General features: G+C 41.2%; 1 protein-coding gene across 2 annotated transcripts in view; it reads left to right on the top strand.

Moving 5' to 3' along the window:
- The window catches only part of RAPGEF5 (Rap guanine nucleotide exchange factor 5), a 165,012-nt gene extending 152,057 nt beyond the window's left edge, over positions 1-12,955 (top strand). For both annotated transcript variants that reach the window (XM_027684636.1, XM_027684637.1), the window contains 3 exons: positions 1,303-1,367; positions 5,963-6,017; positions 9,291-12,955. In XM_027684636.1, the coding sequence (XP_027540437.1) occupies positions 1,303-1,367; positions 5,963-6,017; positions 9,291-9,409 (239 nt within the window). In that variant the 3' untranslated portion in view covers positions 9,410-12,955. The remainder of the gene's footprint in view (positions 1-1,302; positions 1,368-5,962; positions 6,018-9,290) is intronic.
- The last annotated feature ends 5,390 nt before the right edge of the window (positions 12,956-18,345 follow it).

The raw sequence follows: 18,345 nt of genomic DNA, 5'->3' as shown, positions 1-18,345 counted from the left end.
TGTGTGTGTGTGTGTGTGTGTGTGTGTGTGTGTGTGTGTGTGTGTGTAGGGGCAGGGGAGGTGACAAAGCGTCTTCCAGCATTTGCTGCGGGTTTCCAGTCCTAAAATCCCGCAAAACCACGAGGTCCATCAGAGGGAGTACTGGGGATGAGCACAGGAGAAATACTGCGATGCACAGACTGGTGGGCTGAAGGTTGGCACCTCTGCGCAGAGGGAGATGTCCTGTTTACTGTGTGCAATTCTTCTGCTGGCAGACACAGCTGTGACTTTTAAGAAGTAGTGGTATTGGAGTGCCATCTCATTACAATGACTCCTCCTGCACTCCTGGATACCCACACATCCAGGACAGAGCTGATAGAGGCATGGTGGTGGTGCTCCTGGTAGTATTTTCAGTAATCTGGAGCTGCACTATTGGAGTCAGACCTGTCCCCACGGGAGATCTATTCATGTTCTTTGTATTTCATGCCCAAGATAGTTCTGATTTCTGTCCTAATATGCATTAGAAAACTAGAGAAAATGACCTCCAGCTACTGTTGTAATTGTAGTCTTAACTTGGCAACATTTATTTTGTCTGATATTCCTCCCCCCTCCAGTTCATTACACTGTGTTCAGTTCTCTTCCTGGAGTCAAATATAGACCTTTTCCTTTTCCTCTGACCTTTTTGTTGCCTTCGCAAATTCTCTCCCAACAACACTGCGTACAAGTGTTTTTTCCTAGCCATAACACTTTGGTTTAGTGCCTTGTGTTTAACCTCTGTGGTTACCCATTGCTGTAGCCCATGTCTCTGGGGAGGACTTCAGAGTCAGTGTCCCACAGAGAGAGATGAAGGGGTGTCAGACCCAGCTCCAGCATCTGGTAGCTCTGCCCCCATGGAGCTCTGGGCTCAGGGACTGACCAGCTCTAGTCCAGGCACAGTCATGGGCAACGTATCTGGACCAGTGCCACGGTGTGTGGAGAGCAGCCATGCCCTGCAGGGCCATCCCTCTGGATGCCCTCCCGTGCTCCCAACCATCCCCTGTATGTTGTGCACCCTGGAAGTAACACAGACCAGGTTTAATAAGAAAACCGTGCTCCCTTTTGAAAATACTCTTGTTGCAATGTGTACCTAGTGTTGTTGTCTAATAATCTCTGCATGTCATCATTAAACCAGACTTTTGTTCCATTGTTGTAAGGTATTGTGTCAATCTTTAATGGGATACTTTCCTTTTCTTTTCTTTTTGTTGCTGTTTAGTCATTTTATTTCTTTGCAAAAAACAACAAACCCATGAAAAGTAATTATTTTTCCTTTATTTTATTTTTCAGATGTAACATTCATCCATGAAGGAAATAAAACATTTCTGGATAACCTTGTTAATTTTGAAAAGCTGGTAAGCTAATTTTGTCCTTCCTGTTTTTCAAAAGAGTCACGTCCTATTCTTCCCTTTCCCTTCCTTATCTTGTAAGACTAAAAGGTTTTCTTTTGGATGAATCAGGAAGAAAAACGGGTAAAAAAGAGCAAGCATGAGAAAACAGTCAACAGTCTATCTCCCCTGCCCTTTTCCTCTGCTCCTCTCTCTTCTCATTCCTTCCTCCTCCACTTCTGTGTAAAATGTCTAAGCCAGTAATGGCCATCACGCAGTCCACTCATTTTTTACTGAGTGAGATCAATTCCTTTGCACCACCTCATGGACTATTTCTTATCAGTTAAGTTCTCCTGCTTCAGCTTTCTCTGAATTATGTTTCATTCTTTTTTTTTCTCAAGGCTTCTCTAGTCTCTCACTTAAGAAGAGGTTCCTCTTATCACCTGCCACTGATATAGTAATTCCAGGGATTTTGAATGAAAGAGAAGTTTTTTTATCCAGGTTAGATGATGAAGAAAATAATGCCTGAAATATGAATTAAACTGATTGTAAATATCACTGTTTTAACTTTTATGCATAAGGGCACTTACTGACATTGTATCTTTGGCCACATTCACTCTAGACATCATATGACATCTAGCCTGGCATAATATTACTGATAGAGGTTTGATTTCCCTAGTTTGCCTTTTTTTTTTTTTATAATTTCACGGCACAAAGCCAAAATCTGTATATATGAACAGTGATGGAGTAGAGAAATTTGTATTATTTTGGTGGTGAAGATGGTGGTGGTTTGTTTGGTTTGGGTTTTTTTGTTGGCCTGTAGTATTTGATCAAGAAACCAAAATATTATTTCCCAATTGCTCTAGGTATGCCATGGGACTGTTAGTCCAGATGGCTGTGCCTGGTGAATTCTTCCCAACTATTTTCTCCATGTGTTTACGCTTGTTTGAGAATGAGCATGCAATCATGGAGTTATTAATGAACCAGATGTTGAACTTATTTTCACATCCTATCATAATGTACATTGTCTTTCAACTGGCAAGCAGATGTAGAGTTTGACTTTTGAACCTGAGCTCCTTTTTTTGTGTTTTCTATTTGATTTCTGTACCTTTTCTTGTTGCAGAATTTAGGAGAACACTGATTTGCATTTAACCAAAGGTTTTCTTGTCCCAAGTCCATTAACTATTTGACCTTTAGGTGTTTGCATAAAACTCATTAGCATGTTCTTCTTCATTGCCTCTTGGAAGTACATCCAATTAACATGTAAATTAAACTAGCCCTTGATGCACAATAATTGTTACTAAAATCCCCCCACTGGCCTATATATTTGTTTTGTGAATATGTAGGATCTAATTCTTGTTTCAGTCTTAGCAGACCTTGTTTGTTTGTTTGTTTGTTGTTTAATCATGTATATGGTTAATGTATGCTGGGCTTGCTGGGTAAGAATTCCAGTCCTTCCTGTCACCATTGTGTCTCCAGAGGCAGTGAGAGCTTTGCTAATTGACTTCAGTGAGCCAGGATTTCACCTTTTCCATTCAAATGGATAATGGGCATTTTAAATGGCAGGGGGGGAGAGTCTGAGGTGATGGTCGTGGGGTAAGGGTTATTCAGATTGACACTTCCTCCAAATTATTAGTCAGATCACGCTTGGAAACGAGCTGTCTCATGCAGCCCTGTGTACATATGAATGCAGGCAATAGTGCAAGCTTAGGAAGTAGGGGCTTAGGAGAGATTTAAATATCAGTGTAGTGGAAACTCAGGCAGTGCACTGGTATTACACTGGCTCATTTGAGTGTTAAGGGATTTAGTCAGTGAGCATGAACTAACAAGATGCATCACACATTATCACATATACATCAGGCCATGTTTCTTTTCTAATTATAAGGGCTTTGTCCCAAAGAACAGTGTCTTCCTTGGTATTCTGCACTGAACACTGAAGTGCTGAGCACTTTCTGGCCTTTGCTGAGAAAAATTAGGATTGACATTGACTCCTGCTGGGTTTGGATCAAGCCACTGAACCTCACCTGCAAATTTGCTGTTGCAGAAAAAGAATAAAAGAATTATTCTACCATAGCAGATTACTGCTTTGGGGAAGGAACTTACTGTTATAAATGAGTAGAGTTTCTACTTATGAATATCAACACAAAGATGGTTTCTTGTGTCTCCATGTGGATCAGTATTTCAAAATATTTCATTTTTGCATTCAATATCTCATCTGAAGGAGGACTTGTCTGTTTGAACCATTATTTTTTCCAACTATGTTAGTTGGTTTAATAAAAGATCTTATTTCTCCCTACAGTCCCTGCTTCTTTTATATTCTTAGACCTCAACAATCCTACCGTGACTGAATTTGATTTGACATGATGTGATTGCAGTGGAGACAAAGTTAATTCAAAATATAAAGAAGGAAATTTGCAAAGAGAAGAAAGTGAAATGATCTTTTGTCTTAGGAATGTTACCTAGTGTTAGCAAAAAGTGAAGGGATTGCTGTGGCTTATTTAACTCCATTTTAGGTAAAATATAGTCTACAGTAGCATTAGATTGATTTTTGGTACCATACTTACTTCCTCAACTGAATCTGAAGGAATAAATGAAAATATGGTCTTATGCTATTACATCTCAAGGTATTTCCATGGTATTTTCTGAGCTGCTTGGTCAGAAACCACTGAAAGGCGGTTTCTTCAGGTTTTTCTCTCCAGTCAGCCACCAGCCATATCTTAGCAATGACATATCCACACTTCAGCAAACTCTAATACAGGTCAGTGGCCATTACCATTTTTGATAGCACCAGCTTACTTAGTGCCTTCATCTGTGAGGACTGTGTACTGCAGCTGAGGGTTCTCAATCCCCACCCCCCGAATATCTCTGCAACCCCCAAGCCTGAGTTTTTGCTGTCCCCAGTTAAAGGTGTGCTAATAATCCTGGTAGCTGATAGGCTGAAAGGCCAGAAGACAGCGTGTGTTACTCATCACACTAACAGTATGCACGCACCTGTTTAAACAGCCAGGAGATAGCATTTGCTTTGCAGATAAATTGGCTGATATTCTGTATTACTTTTGGATCCCAGAGAGCTGAAAACAGAGAGAAATTCCTAATTAGGCTACTAAACCCGGGAGATTTGGGATTCTGCTCCAAGTGTTCCACAGAGAGGTTCTTCCCTTACCAGAGCATCACCTCCAGAAGTTAGTCTTGGGGTGGACCCTCACACTGACTGACTGCAAAGAAGAAACAGCAAAAAGTTACAGTGTGTGTGATAGTAGGGCCTCTCTTACTTCTAAAATCCAAATGCAAAGGGAAATGCTGGAAAACATCACAGTAGCAGCATTGGTGGAAGTTGTAGCTCTCCCAGTATTCACACTATTGATCAGGAAATCTAGATCATCTCATTAGAACTTCATTATAAACAGTGCAAGGACATCAGCACAAGAGATTGCATGATTTCATGGCAAATGAATCACAGCGGGTAACAAGAAAAATTATTTTGATTCACTGATGAAAGGAATATGAAGTTTCCATTAAACATGCTCTTGTGATAAGCTTTTCTGTGGAGAAGCCTTGCAAACTTCTCCCAGGGGGTTGAGAGATGAGCTGTTCTGCATCGTTCTGGTCTTAAACATAGTCTGCTCAAGAGAGTTAATCCTTTCCACCTCTGATCATTTTTGAGGGAGATATGAGAAGAGCATTAGCTGTTTGCATGAGCTATCAGATCATGCCTGATAACTGCAATTTGCTTCAATTAATTACTAGGTTTGGTGAAGAGTTGCCACAGAAGCAGTGAAATTAGGAAAAGTAATGGTTTAAGAACTTTATGTGTAGTATCTAGTGAAAATGAACTCACTCCACTGATTTGTAGTGAATAGTCCCAGGTTTTGTAAGTTGAAGACCTGAGCCTGAATGACAAACTGAACTTAAACCCTTTACTTCTGTGTAATCTAAGTGAAGATCCAGTATCCCTGTTAGCACCAGCTTTTGTTAAAATAGCATACCTACAAGATAGTCTTATTTGGTACATGCCTGTGGAGATGTCAGAGTGCTTGCTCTGCGGCATTTAGGTTACGGGCTGCTTTTTTTTTGTGCTGGTTATACTGCAGAAAACTGCCTAGCTGATATTGGTACCTGATTGTGCTAGGCATTATACAAGTATATGCCAAGGGGTGTAGTCTGTGCCACAAAGAGGCTTATAGTCTAATTATACAACATGTGGAGACAGAAGGAGAGGTTGCAGACTACAGAATATCCTGGATAATGCACTAAAGCTGGGGTTGAGCTCTGAGGACTCACCCAGTCCACAGGACTTCCTTGCTGTAAGCTTTCAGTTTAATAAAAGTCACTGGAACAAAAATGAGCAGTTGTTTGATAATTTTCCATGACCACTTTCCATGGCCTCTTAGGGAGTTGTTCTCATTTAATCAGGATGATACCAAGAAGACATCTAGAGTAACCCTGTTTCATCAAATGGTATTGCTAAGATAAAGAGCAAAGTTTCTCCTGCTGTCTTAATTTTCTACCTTATTACAGTTTCTTTTTGCTGTACAGTGTAGGGCAAGGAGATTTCTCAGGCTTTTCTAATGACAGAATCTGTCTCAGGTTTTCGCAGTAATGTTTTTTCCTTTTCTTTGCAGCACATGATTGCAGACACTGTTCGGTCATTGAGATATTGCAGAAATAACCAATTTGGTGAGTAGCCAAAATTTCCTACTTATTTTGCATTTGTACGCCCTTGAGGGTTTGTTGGTTGTTTTGTTTTGGTGTTTTTCCTCTGTTTTCTTTTCAGTTGCTCATGTTTACTACAGCAGCAAAATCTGGACAACAATTATTTAACCAATTGGCAAGAGAGGGCATAGTTGTTGGAAGGTCAGCATAACAGAAATGGATGCAGTTTTACTTAACAAAATATTTGTAGAAACAGCTTCCAAACTTCAATAAATTATTTGCCTACAAAAATTACCACCTCTTCAAAGATCTGTGCCAGCTGTACTTAATAATGGAGGCCTCTGGTGTATGCTGCTGTTTCTCCCTTTCCCAGCTACGACCAAGTTAACTCAGTCTCCTGCCAGTCTGTGTGTTTTGGTAATGGATTCACAGCTGTCTTGGCTTCCAGTAGCTAAAAGATGGCATTAATCACCACAGCTTTTCACTTGGCTTTTCACCAAGAACAACTGTTTGCTTATTTTGGGTTCCTAATGTCATTTCACAAAATTGTAGGTATGAAGGTTCTGTGGGTGTCATGAAAGTGGAGTAGAAAGAAATGGGGGGTGTTGTATTAGTACCTGTGCTAGGGGAAGCTGCAAATAAAGATCTGTCTACTTCAGACACTGGAGGATCTATGCTGATGGGAACAGTTGTGAGTGCCTCAGCTGCACAGAAGACTTCTTTTTGTTTGCTTTTTTTGTTTGTTTGTTTTGTTTTGTTTTGTTTTGTTTCTGCCTTGTTAGCTTCCAGAGAATCTAACCCTAAGGGACCAAGTCAGAAGAACCCAGCTTGCTTTGTTCCACTGCTCACAGAGGAGAAACCTCGTTTTCTCCTTCTCAGTGTTTCTTATTCTCTGCAGAGAGGTTAAATACAGGAAGGGGACAAAAGCAACACTACTTTAGGAAGTGGTTAGTTTTTAAGCCAAACCTAGTAAACATGTCATTTATTGAGGCCACTAAAACCTCTTTTTCAAAGAGAAGTTCAGAACTGTGCTGCAGCCTTGGGGAAAACAGAGTCTGAATCATTTTTTTTTCCAGCTGAATTTTCAACAGCTGTCAGCCTGGACTCTGGCAAAAAGAATAATAACAATTTTGTGTATAAATACAGGTACCTTGGAGAATTATGGTTCCTGTATTATTTTGAGTTATATGTATAAGAGAGGGAGAGAAGGAGCAAGATGTGCCTTGAGCCTTTTATTTTTTTTCAGATAATGAAGGAAATATTGGTTAATCCAAACCATGCCTGTAAGTTAAACTATCTCTTATTTGGCATTATGAAATGTAGCACTGGTTCCTTCTAATGATATGAGGGTTTTTTGCACCTTCTCTGCACATCTTTCATCTCATTTTTGCCTTTTCTTTTTCCAAGTGGTTTTCTAAGTCTTGCAACAGAAGTCCAAGGTTAATACCTGAGATTTACCATATATTCTGGTAGTTTGAAGTATGTGATTGTTATTTTATTTTGCTACAGACTTGATTTATTGTGAAGCTGGCATTTAAAAAGCAGCTTATACAGACATCCCTGTAGGCACTTTTTTTTCTTAAATTAATTTAGGCATGAAATGAATTCACTGAATATTTATTGAGACTTTATGGACAGTTTCCTTTTCTAGTGGGCTTATTTTGCTCTCAGAAATGTGACTCTTTCTGCTGCATCAATTCCCAGATTGGCTTAAGAGCAGCAGGCATCTCGCTGTAGGAAAGAATTCAAACAAAACTAAGCAAGGAATATTATTATTGTTTATGAACTGTATCATGTGTATTAAGCTTGCAGGCCAAAGTGTTTCTGGATTAGAAATTGGTTAGGTTCCAAGTAAGACTGAAATGCCTTTTTAATGGAAATAACATGTTTATGTCCTAAATGCTGAAAACAAATAATAGCATTTCCAAAGTGAGGAAAAACAGCCCTAGAAAAATAACATAATTCAAACTTTTGTCATTTGAGGTGTTAATGAGAAATACAAATGTTTTTCAGTATGTTCAGCACAGCTGCTGAGATCCTGTTCCCTCAGAACAAAAAGGTCATTTCTGTATTCTGACACAGATTTATCACATTGTCCTGTTCTCTCTGACATTGCTCAAGTTAGATGGCTGCTCCAAAATAGCTCTTTAAAATAGTTGCCCGGGAACCCCATTAGCAGCCTCATGCAGAACTGGCTGCATTCACATCCCATGTTACCCACACAGCATCATTCAGCGATCTTCAGAAACAAGAGCGATGGTTGATTCCTGGAAACCTCCTATAGCTGGAGAGTGTGGAAAAAAGGATGATAATAAAACAAAGGAGAAGGAGGAAGTGTGTGAGTTAAGCTAATTGGTTCAGGGAATTTTGAGGAGTTTTCTTTGTCCATTTATGGTAATATTAAAAATTCCTTGAGGACATGCACTAGAAGCGAGCTTTCCACCTTTGCTCATTTGTCAGCAGTCATCAGTGTTGCTTTCTCTGCCTGTCTTGATGGATCTCGTGGCCATGGGCTTAGCTTTTCCTTTTCCACTTCTGCTAGTACCAGCTATGGTGGAGCGTTTCACAGATAACGAGTTCCCACAAGCCCATGATGGGCATAAAGCTTGTAACAGAGAACATCTGCCATTGAAGCCACCCTTCAGTTTGTCTGTTACACAGCTAATTCCTCTTGCTGTGTAAACTCCCATGAAATGACAGCATGACTCTTGCCTCTGTTAGTAGATCAGAAATCAAAAGCATAACAGATCAAAACGTGAGAGCCTGTCAGAGCAGCTTTGAAGAGCTTTCGTATCCATCTGCTGTGCTGTCACCTTTCACCGGCTCTGGAGACACTCATCCAGGGCCTGCTGTCTTCTGAACTTGTGTTAAGATTTTTTAAAAGTTACAGTCTGGTTTGCCCACCCATGCTTAAGGCCCTGTTGTGCTGCAAGAGCAGCACAAAGGAAACCCTTAACAGAGAATGGACTGCCTGTTCTGCCAGCAAGAGTAAGTCTTCCTCTTGGGAAGAGTCAGCTTCTTGCTGTCCACTTGTCCCTCCTTTGTGCATGCTGGCTGCCCAGCATTGCCTATTTATTTCTTCTCCCCTTTTCTCTATCAAGCTGTTACCTTATGCATTGCACTTAAACAGCATTACTGTTTAAGTGCAATGCATAAGGTTTTGCATAAGATTACTGTCTGTCTTTCTTGTGACTTGTCTAGCACCTGACACATGGCACACCAGTGACTTTGTAACACAGGACAGAGAAGCAGGCAAGGCACAGCTTTCTGATCCATCCTCTTTCTCCTGTCTTGCAGGCAATGAAGTTCCTTCGAAAGAGCATCATGAGCTGAAGCCATATGTCCATCACCTGCATGTCATCGACAACCAGCAAGCTCTGTTTGAGCTTTCTCACAGGATAGAGCCGCGAGTGTGAGCGTACACAGCTTCGTATAACCTTGTAACTGCAGCACTTTGAATTAAGTGAATGTTTATGCCAAGCATGTTGCTTCCCTATATAAGAACAGTTTACTGAGTTTTATCAGTAGCTCACACAACATGCGCAGGAAAATCAGGCAAGAGCCAGCAAAAGAGCTGCTCACAGAGTTGCAGGGCAAGCTTGGTGCCATTCCCGCTGGTCAATGGGATGTGAGGGAGCACAGCAGCATCCTTTGAACTCAGGAGCTTGGTTTCTGTGAAAATATTGTTTGGTCCTGTGTAGCTTTCAATGCAGATTCTGCCAGTATTAGAATGAAAGGAATCATCATGTCACAGCAGCAAAACATTTCAGCAAGCAACATGCCGCAAGGGGATTGATTCCCAGTTCACCATGTATGTACCTCACTAATTCAAGGCTGCCAAAGTATTGTTGCCAAAAATAATGTGCAATCTCTGCAGTTCCTCTGAGTCCACTGGAGCATCATATTTGAGATAAGTGCAAACAACCAAGGATGGGAATATAACAAGGCAGCACAACCAGATGAAACTCAAGTGTGTGTCGTGTTGTGGAGATCAGCAGTAAACAGTTCACGCTGTTATGGTCCCTTTAAGAACCTGTTCATCCACACTGTAAGAGCCAATCCACTTTCATTGCAATTCGTGGACACAATTGTTTGTATACTGAAAACATGTTATTTTCTTCCTTTTCAGTTATCTCAGATTTAGCACTGGGTCCTGCAGTTAACATGTTATAAATTATTATAGCAGAAGCCTTGTTTTCTGCTTGGATTACAGCCTCCTTGATGTCTATTCAGAGGCAATGCCTAGATCCACCTATATTCCTAACTCATCTCCTGGAAATACCATTTCAGCAGGTAAAACTTCACCTAGCTTGCACGTGCTTCTAGTTTTTAAAGAACAGAAAGGTGCACCTTACAGGGTACCACTGTAATTACCTGCATACGCACGAGCTCTCAGCATCAGGGTCCCTTTACTGCTTTTGTCCCTCTCACACCCTTCCCCCAGCCAGTTCTCATGTAGCTACAAGTACTACATCTGGGCATGTACTGAGGCAACATTTCTAAAGTCTTGTCTACAGTTGACCTATATCTCGAGCACCATCATAACCATAGCTCTGGTTTTCAGTGCTAAGAAGTTGCCCTGAAATAATCTAGTGAATGCTAGATGCAGGCAATGTGCAGAGTGCTGCACGGTCTGGCACGTGTTTGTACACTGACTCATGGCAACAGTCCTTTTGCACAGCAGGGAGGATACATAGCATCGCTTGCCCATCTCTATTGTATGTTTTCCACATGAGGAAGACTTCCAAGAAAATGCTCATTTACTAAAATGTGGGAATACTGAAGTAGCATGCTCTTCATCATTGTGTTATCTCTGGTTTAAAGGGATTTAAAAAAAACAGCTTTAACGAGTAGTCCGTGGGGGAATCTGTAGAATGCATTCAGTTTTCCCATCTGTGAAATATTGTATAGATCTATTGTAAAGGAAACAGATGTTTCAGAAATGTATTTGCTTGTACTTTGTTATTATCAAATACTATATGATTTTTTTTTTTTTAGAAAAAAAATCTTCTTTTTACCCAGTAAAAAGAAAAAAAAAATAAACTCTTGCTGGCCATGGAGTAAAAATTTCCTATGTTCTTCTGTAGATGTGACTGCACATATTGTAAATAACTCTTTAGTGCAAACAGACCAAAACTGTTCAGATAAAGATACTAGCTGTGGTGGCCACCTTTTTGCAATGTAAGAACAAAAACCAGATGCAATTTGTTGCTTGTGTTATTGCAGTTCTTCCTCTGGCTACAACACTCAGAATTCCCACCCTAACTGCATTACCTGGTTGGTTTCCTGGGTTTTGAGCTCCCCCTTGTGAATTGTTTTTTTACTGTGACATTATTTTTAGGAGCCTGTACGTAGACCATGCTAACTCTTTGGTCCACAGATTGTTCTCTTGAAATCTGTGGGAGAGGGAGGATTAGAATGTATTCAGGGTGAGAAAGTGACACTGTTTCTAAGTTCACTGCATTTGGCTCTGTGATAGTTTTGGGTAGTTACTGCTGATGAAGCAACAGCGATGCCAGAGAAGAATAAAAGACAAGGAAACAAAAGAAGGGGAGAGAATAAAAATGACTCTGTGCTGCAGCTTTGATTTGAAAGCCTGTTAGAGTGACCTTGAAGGCTCCTCACTCTGCCAATTCAAAATGAAGTGAAGGGATGGGTAACTTCAAGCCAGCTGAGGTGTTGGCTACCTGCACCACTGTAATTTCACACTAAATCAGCTGTTGTCTACCCCTTGCAGCTGGCATAAAATCGGTTTGAAGGCATACAGCCAGAATTAACCTTGTTATCTATGTTAGACTACTAATTAGCTAATTAGACTACTGTTTATAACTTTAAAAACTAGTTTTTATAGTGGCCTGTATAACTTGGATATAAATTTCTGGTCTCAGGGTCCAACATGTCTGCATCAATTTCACGTTGAAAATATGGACCTTTTAACTGTTACTGTAAAAGAAAGGCAAATAGCCTTAACCTGTAGCTAATGTCTAATTTAAAAAAAGGCCCTTCAGAGACTTCATTCAACAGGTGAAATATTGCAGAGCTTTGCTGCAGACTGGCAAGCAGTTTGAAGGTGAGGTGGTTGGGAGAAGAACTATAAGTAAACCCTGTGAAAGGGAAGGGTAATACTATTCAGCCTCTGCCAGGGTCCAGCACTGGTGATATTGTGTGATTATTTTTTTTTTTTTACATCCTTCAATAATGCAATTAGGTTACATAGGATAAAATCTAATGAATCTTGTAAATTCAGTTTATCACAGTCACACCTAGGCTTAAGTACTCTGCAATTTTTTATAGTAGCTAGGAGGATCAGTTATACATAACAAAGGAAGGAGCTATGTCACTTTATACCTCTTTGATGTGGGATTTTGTTGCAACAAATTTAGATGTTTCTATGACACAGCTTGTTGATTCCAGCACCATCTTGGATGGTAATAAATTTCATTTGCATAACAGTGGCAAAAAAAAGAAAGATGTAAATACTAAACATTTTAGCAGAGTAATATTTATTTGCATAGCCTATTTATTGTAATCTTATACACAGTTAAACACTGGGATGAAGTCAATGAGCTGAGGTAAGAACACCTGCCTGTTCTCTCTGAGTGCCATAATGGTGTCAGCTTGCATTAGAAGTAATAAAATAGAAGCCCCCAAATCAAGGTATTTACCTGACTTCTCAGGGACTACAGCTAGTAGTTATCCACCATTATGAGACCTGGTATGTATGAAATAATCTGATTTACCAGAATCAATGTTGCCAATGTTTTCCTTTGCATATTTCATGCTTGTTTGCCTGTACATATTATTGTGTTGTGTATTTATGAGAGCTAGTAAGCAATAATTTATATGTCAAAATGGCCAAGCAATACAAGGTTAAAACTTGTAGAAGCAACTGTTATGTTTATCTTGCATTTTCCAGTGTTTTTTAATATTGCTTTTCAAAATATAAAAACTACCTTAATGAAGTCTGGGCTCTGTGCCTTCATGCCTACCACACATACTTATTGTTCCTATATGGAGTATTTTACTTCCAGTCATTCAGTTCCACAAACCCTCACTGCTTTTTTTGAGGTGGATGCAGACTCACACAGAGGCTCAGGAGCCTGACCCCATTCAGAGCTGCTCGTATGTCTCTGGTCAGTCGGATTTGCTGGTACCAATGTTTCAAAGCAGGAATGATGTTAATGGGGTCTCAGCTGTGCCCTGTCATCGCAGTACAGTCAAAGAGAGGCCTCGAGCAATCATGAGAAGTCCCTGTTGGGGAGGGGAGGAGTAAATCTATTTCCATATCCTCTTGAGGCTGCTTATTGGCACTTGATCCTCTCACTGAGGACAACAAATGCTTTCCCCTGTCATCAGTCATCCCTGACGGTGCTGTTTCCTCTCCTTCCTCTGGGCTCGTCTGCAGCAGGGAATGCAAAGCTCAGGATGGGCTACAAGTGCACTGTAACACAGCTGAGGCTTGCCCTGTCCTTCCATCCTTTCCACTTGCAAACCCTGGGAACCAGTAAGCCAAACCTGGCTATTTCAAACAGAAATAACACCTAGTACTTACTAGCGTGATGTGTGTTGAAAGTGCTTTACAAATTGGCAGTACTTAATCCTCTGAGTGCCTGCACCCTAAGGAGACTTAAGCCTGACCTACAAAGTGCCGGTGTTAGTATACAGATAGGGTGAATTTTAATATTAATATTTAAAACAAGCCTAAATTGTTGACACTTCTCTGTAATGATGTTTAAAGAAACATTACAGACAGACATCCTTTTCCAGATCCAGTTGCACAAGCTGAAGAATTTACAGTCCCAGCTGTTTATCACTGTCCCTTTTTTGGATATCATTGCTCTCCACAATGTAGCCCAGAAGATCAGAGGAGAGTCTCCTTAACCAGTTGCCACATGTGGCTACATGCAAGCAACTAACTTTGCACCAAAGGGCTCTCCTTCCATCCATCAGCCTTGCTGGGAGATTTTCATAAGAAGCTAGAGTGATTGTGTCTTTAAGATGATTTGCAAATGGGAGAGTATAGAGCTGAGGATAGCTGCCTTACAGCTCCAGCTGTACTAGAAGAACCACAAGATGAGGCTGCTGCATTGCAGATTTTGTCCCTTCAGACCATCTTGCTAAACTATTCAAACAAGGGTTCCTCTATCCTTGTCCACTAAAAAGATCTTGATTGGCAAAGGGCTGCCATTTAGTCTGCTCAGTGGTTTCTGAATTTAAACTGAAGTATTTGGAGAGGCTTGTGATGAGTCATTCTTTTAGGAGCTGTATGACTGTGATAGGCAGCAGGTGGGAGCAGTTTGCTTGGGGGCCAGCACTGCCCTTTGTGCAGAGCAGGACTGACCTGCATGGGGACAACTGCTCTACACTATGTAAAAGTGACTTCTTCTTCTCAGCAGGAGGAAGCGCTCAACTGGAAAAACAAACCTCCTGAATATTTGCTGTGTTTCACACGCCAGCAGACTTTCATGCCACCCAGAGCATATGCCCCTGAGTCCTGCTGTCTTTTGCCATGGGTGTGGCAGCTGAGTTGCACACATAACAAAACCCAAAAAAAGGTGTGTCTTCCTCTGGCTCCACAGCTACAATGTTCACCATTTCACATGGAGACTTGTGTGATGGCACCCTCCATGCATGGCTACAATAATACTGTGAAATGCTTGCAGTTGTATCAGAGTTAAAAGAATCAAGCAGGGTAATTAATAAAGTCCAGAGAACTGAGGAGGCCTGTAATGGTGGGCCAAATGAACAATTGTTGAAGCAAGGAGAGAAGTGTTCTGCATTCCCTCTTGTCTGGAAGAAGATCTTTGGATCTTCAACATATTTTTCTTCATCCCTTTCCTATGCCAGGGAGAGAAAGGGGCATGATCTTGAAAGCCTTGGTAAACTTCCTTTACTCTGAAGGGTGCTGATGACTTTTTTCGGGTCTGATTTCCCCAGGGAAAATCCTCAGGGTAGAGTCAATCTTCCCCATTTAGAAAAACACAACAATCCTAGGGAAACCAGGCAGTTAAAACCCAGGGAAAACCTCATTTTGGGGTTAGGAAAGAGTCATTCAGGGGGTCACCCAAATGCAGCAGGTGAGAGGGAAACTCTTCCTTTGTATTGTCTGCATGGGTCCGATTGATGGCACCTGGATATTTGGCTCGTTGGTTACATTGCAGGGAGAGGTGGGTAGTGCAGGGTTTGCTTGTAAGTAGGACTTAGAGTGTTGTTTCCTAACAAGAGGTCTTTGTGGGCTGCCTTTAGTGCTCTTCACAATCCTAGTGCCTCTAGTTCCTATTCGTAAGGTTTCAGCTCTCATCTCTGTGGTAAGAAGTCAGAGCAGTCCTGGAGGTGCTAAGAAATGGGGAATCAACATAGTTTAGTATAAAATTTGATTGTAAACCCAAACTTATCCTTTTTAGCTGAAAATGTGATTCAGTAGTATAAGTTTGGAGAAGTATACAAGCAAGACACGAAGATGTCTTTAAGCAGAATCAGGTGAGAAACCACACTGAAGGACAGCCTGCCTTAATTAGATGGGTCTTAAATGATGGTTTGTGCAATAGAGATAGGTTATAGATTGCTTGATCTTTCAAAGAGATTGGCTTGCAGAAAGTTGTCAGGGCTTCTAAAACTTGCAGCTTTTTATTTTGTTCTCCTGCTGTTGCTGATACCAATGCAAGTCCTTTCCTGCCTGCAGGATAGGAAGGGCTGTTTCAGAACAACTATTAGTGCTCCAGGTAAGGTTACAAAGAAAAATAAAGGAAAGGAAAAATCTTACCATTGTCCGAGCTGATTGTGGAGCTGCCTTTGCAGGGAAATGGTTTAGATGGGAGTGCTACTTAGCAGTGAAAAACAGCACTGGCCATACTTGTCCATTTAACCTAAGTGGTGAAGTGTCCCTTGGGAGAGGTACAGCCAGCTGAGACAGATGGCTTGAAAGCAAAGAGCTGTGCTTTGCTGGAGGGAATTTACTAGCAAATGTAAACAGAGATGATTCAGACCTAGAAATGACAAAGGATGGTGAGGATCAAGCCCCAGATCAAGCACTTCCTTGGTAAGTTATAGAGGCTTCTGACAAATGTTTGTTAGAGCTCTCCGTAACACTAGGCAAAAGTTTTGTTGCTTCACAAATAGTGAAGCTGCTACTGAGGTCATGTGGACTTGATTCCTGCGTGGGCTTGTCCCCAGCCAAATGTGCCTGTCAATGGGAGCGACTGGTACAGACAAGTGTCTGGTGAGAAAGTCAGCTCAGCAGCTCCAAGTGACAATCCTTCAGCTGTAAAGCCCTCAAAAGTTTGAAGTCTTCAAGTTATGTCAAGCAGCTTGGAAAAATTTTCATGAAAACAAGGCCAGCTGCTGTGATAAGGGTGTCTCTCCCTTTCATTTAGAAAGGCTGTGTGAAATCAAGTTGAACTTTGGTTGATTTCCATTGGGTTTTAAAAACTCTGGATGCTCAAATGTCTGTTGCCAGGCTGAATCTCTGGCTACACTATAAAACAGAATATAGTCTCTCTGTCCAATCTGAAACACTTTAAAGCTGCAAATAACTGTGAACTGCTACTAAAGCTGGGCTTCATACAAGGCCCATCCCCTGGTTATGGTGCAGCATCACCATAACCAGGGTGTTGGGTGCCCTATCATACTTACAGGGATGAAAACTGTTGTGGCTGACACCAGTTGCCAGCACTGACCTTGGCTTAAGGCTATAGCTACATGCTCCAAATTCAGGGCACATTGTTGGTTGGAGGCCACTTTCTAAGGCCAAGTAGGTGACGATGTAATAGTAGAAACTAAAAGAGAGGTATAAGACAGGATGGTAAATGAATTGAACAAGTCCAACATAGCAGAGGCAGAACAGGGGAGGACTGTTAAGGGAAAATAACATGCAAATCTGAAAACTCACACGTGTCTGAAATTCATTTAGACCCTAATTTACTGCTTATTTGATGAGGTTACTTAATATTAAGTGAGGTAATTCACTTTACTTTTAAATAAGAGTTTCTGCTGAAGAGTATAATGTAGTTTAGTCAATCAAATTTAATTCTGTGCATTTTGCTAATTTGAGTTATTCCTCAAAGCAATTTGAGTGACTCCAGGGAACTTGGTCTGGCTTTATACAAGTGCAAATGAGGAAAGACTTAGGCTAAATGTTAAGGTTTTGAGAGGACACTGAGAGATACTAACACGGTGAAGGTAGGTATCACTTCCCAGAAATAAACAGACAAAAAACTACTGGAGCCATGTGTTACTACAAGAAAGGCAGAGTTTTTATTGGGGGCATCTCTGCAAAGACCACATCACCATCCTGACCAAGAAAAGGGCTTGGTTGACTGTGGTTGGTTGCAGCAAAAGCTGATGTCAGCTAGAACAAACTTTTCCAGCAGCTAACCTGCTTTTAGCAGTATTTCCCTTTCAAAAGCTCAGATACCATTGACATCTAGTGGTGAAATCCTGTGTCTGGAGAGCCAGTTTATTGCATCAAAACTGCCAGTGTGACCTCGAGGGACTGCAGGATGTAATGCAGCAGTGAGGCTCCTCTATCATCTGCCTGGTCCACTGACCCCAGTTTATTAGATTTGTTGACTCAGATGCCCGTTTAAGTGGACTGATGGGATTATCTGTTCAGCTTTTCTGTGCACGTTTCCCCATGGATTTAACTTTCAGGCTTTATGATGAGAGTGCACATTCACTTAGGATAGATGCTAATTGGAATAAAGACTGCTGCCTTCTCGTCTGTCAGTAGCCCCTGGAGTCAGCGTCTCACCCAAAGCTGTTGGCTGCAGTGTGAGCATTTGGTCTGGGGCAGCTTCTCCAAACATGCTGCAGAGCTGTCTGGGTGTGTTTGTCAAAAGCAAGCAAATCCCCTGCCTGCTGGTTTAATGGCATGAGGCTGAATTCCCTGTTTAACCAAAGGACCAGTTTTGTGAGCTCAAGGAGTGGATTTTCTCTGGAAGGTGCTGTTGTGCAAGTGCTCCTGGCAGTCTGGTGATAATGTGTGGCTGTGTTCTCCACATCAGTGGTACCTCCATGAGCACAACTGTGGCCAGCCAGCTGCAGCTGCCACATGATGTCACAGGGAAGCTGTGGAATAGGAATAGATAAGACAGGGAGTCATTTTGGAGTAATTTGTGTTATAAATTGCTGGTTGATAAGCTGATGACTGCTAAAGTCAGCAAAATTCAGAAAGGCTGAACATGTCTGGTGTTGGTCAGGGACAGCTGTAGGCTGTAGGGTCTCTGGAGAAAGTCAAGACTAATCAGATTTTGTTGTGACCTGGCAAATAGGAGGACTGTGAATTAACCACATACGTATCATATAGTAGTGAAGAAGCATCCAAAAGAGTAAAATACTTGTTTAAGCTGTAGCG

The sequence above is a fragment of the Neopelma chrysocephalum genome, unplaced genomic scaffold (genome assembly GCF_003984885.1).
Source record: "Neopelma chrysocephalum unplaced genomic scaffold, ASM398488v2 Primary Assembly neopelma1_67, whole genome shotgun sequence".
NCBI lineage: Eukaryota > Metazoa > Chordata > Aves > Passeriformes > Pipridae > Neopelma > Neopelma chrysocephalum.
The sequence above is the reverse complement of the archived record's forward strand: the minus strand, read 5'-3'. Positions and strand labels throughout refer to the sequence as shown.